The 2,643-nt window shown below is 36.5% G+C and overlaps 1 protein-coding gene across 1 annotated transcript; it reads left to right on the forward strand.

Moving 5' to 3' along the window:
• The first annotated feature begins 525 nt into the window (after nt 1-525).
• LOC108379161 (uncharacterized) lies at nt 526-1,504 on the forward strand. Its single transcript, XM_017635485.1, has 3 exons — nt 526-920; nt 973-1,427; nt 1,488-1,504. Exons 1-2 carry the CDS (start codon nt 725-727, stop codon nt 1,305-1,307), a joined length of 531 nt encoding a protein of 176 aa, XP_017490974.1. The 5' UTR covers nt 526-724; the 3' UTR covers nt 1,308-1,427; nt 1,488-1,504.
• The last annotated feature ends 1,139 nt before the right edge of the window (nt 1,505-2,643 follow it).

The following is a 2,643-nucleotide window of genomic DNA, read 5'->3' on the forward strand; positions in this document are numbered from 1 at the left end:
GCACCTCCTGGCACCCTACCAGAAACTGCTTGTAGAGCATGGTGTTATGCTCTTTAATAGGGATAATCCGATGGTTCTTCCTGCTGGTTAAGAGTTTAAGGCAATATCGATTTGTGCAGAAGGGAAAAACTCAAAGTTAAAATATGTTTATTGCCATTGTTATGAATATCAACAAGTTACTTTGTGCCTTTTCTGACTTCTTTTATAAACGCCAAGGTCAAAGAGGGCAGTTGTATTTCATAAAGAGCTAAAGTGGATTTATTAACCGACTTCAAAAAAGGATCGTATAACTTTGGACCACGTGAACTGTTTCAGTTATTTTCTACCCGAAAAGTGGTATCTCAAGCGTGGTCCCATATTAATGGTAATCCTAAATTGCTATTTGAGCATTTTAAGTCGGTTGTATTTTTTGCTAAAAAATATTTGCTTTAAATACTCTTTACTTAATGTAGCAAATGAGCTTTAACAAAATTTGGTATTTTTCAGTAAAATGGATTCAATCATTTATATATATTTACCCATGAACCAACTACTACAGATCACCCAATCAGCTATCGTTGTATTTGTAATCGAATTTGAGAAAAAAGTTTGCTCGAGCGTTTTTGACGTTTGTCGTTTTGTTTACATATCATTCTGCTTCTATATTTTCGTGGTGATTTTTTTAGCGATTCGACGTGTTTTGTGAACAATTTAATTTTAATTTGATACAAATTTATGAAATAAAATGAAGTGCTTTGTGATTGGGTGCAACAACTCATACGAAAGGGACAAGTCCGTGCGTTTGTTTAGTCTCCCAAGAGACGTAAGTCTGCGTGAAAAGTGGGTAAACTTTTGTGGTCAGAACGTTGGCCAACATGCAAAAATTTGCAGCGACCACTTCCTCCCCGAAGATTTTGTCAACCTTTTAAAGGTTCAAATGGGTAAGTTACCACTTTGTTTAAAAAGATGTCCGAATAACTGGGCTGAATTCAGGACTAGTGAAACACCTCATACTTAAAAAGGGGGCTGTGCCAAGCCTACGCAAAGGCAGCTTCAACAAACTAAACCTCTTGGTGGAAGCTGCAAAGACAATCGAAGCAACTGAGGAGCAGAGAAATGTGGTTGCGCTGGAAAGAGTGCCGTTGGTTGAAGTTGCTGTCGACAACGGAAACCGCTCCAACAAACTCAACTTGTTGCTGGAAGCTGCCAAAAGAATCGAAGCAACTGAGGACCAGGAAAATGCGTTTGTGTCGGAAAGAGCGCCGTTGGTTGAAGTCGACAACAGAGCAAGTCGCAGCACTAAAACGCTATTGGAACGAAAAATGTAAGTAAATATGTACGTACTTTTAAACCTGGCACATATATAATTACTTAAAACGATTATATATTTTTAGAAGCGCTCTTAAACGTGATGCAGAAGAGGCACAAAGGAAGCTGGAGCAAAAAATGTGAGTATATATAAAGCAGTGATATTGATAACGCAAGTAAAATAATTCTTTTGTCCCCAGTCAAGCGATAGACTGTGAAAATGTTCGGCTACAAAACTGCGCTAAAAAGAGGTTGGAGGATAATAGTGCATTGAAGCTGCAACTGTGAGGAGAATGTAGGTAAAATTAGTATACGTTCAATAATTTATTTCCATTTCCGAAGTGAGTCAGTAACACGCGAGAATGTCGTTTTACGGGAGAATGAAAAAAAATTGCAAAAGACCATATCTGCCCTACAAGAGCGCATTCGAGGTGCTGAGTTTGAGCAAAAAAATATGGACGAAAAACTCTCTGCAATATTCACTCCTGGCCAAATAAAAAAAATAAAACGTGGTAGCAAGCGTATCAAGTGGGCCGAAGAAGACATATCACGCTCGATAACCCTCTACTCCACGAGCGCAAAAATGTACAGAGTGTTAAAAAAGAAGGGTTTTCCGTTACCTGCAGTGAGCACGCTGCAATGGTGGGCGAAGAAGCTCGACATAACCACAGGTATCATCGGGCCTGTAATGAAAATTTTGTCGGCTGCATCTCAGCTGGATGTCGTGCAAAAAATATGCGTACTCAGCTTCGACGAAATGAAGATTCGGAAAGCATATTGTTATGATAAATGTTCTGACACTACGTATGCTCCAGTAGATTATGTGCAAGTAGCTATGCTGCGAGGTATATTTTTATTTATGCAACATATTAAAATATTCTTCTAAGTGCCATTTTCTTATGTAGGTTTTAAAATTTACCTGCCCTTAAACACATTTTTTCAGAACAAAACGTGTTGAAATGGCAGATAAATTTTAAAACCTACTTAAGAAAATGGCACTAAAACAAAAATTTTGTATAGGTTTGGTTTCTAAATGTGTATGTGTTAGTAAGATAAATGAGAATGTGTTGGTTTCCATCACACAATTCTTGTAGGGGAGTTGTGACTACAACAACAAAATGTATTCAGTCATTTAATTAATTAAAATTAGTTTTTAATAAAATAAAAATAGTTAAAATGAAATAAACCAAGATTGAACAGAGCATGAAGCTTGCATTTAAAATGAATTTAATGAATAATGAAAATAAAGAGTAAACATTTTAAAATAAAAAACATAATCAACGAAAATTGCGTTATCACTCTTTTTCCAACTCTTATAGGCAAATTTCGGATCAAGGTACATAGTATACAAACATA

This window comes from Rhagoletis zephyria, unplaced genomic scaffold, assembly GCF_001687245.7.
Source record: "Rhagoletis zephyria isolate East Lansing unplaced genomic scaffold, Rhagoletis_zephyria_1.1 Rzeph_scaffold_15736, whole genome shotgun sequence".
NCBI lineage: Eukaryota > Metazoa > Arthropoda > Insecta > Diptera > Tephritidae > Rhagoletis > Rhagoletis zephyria.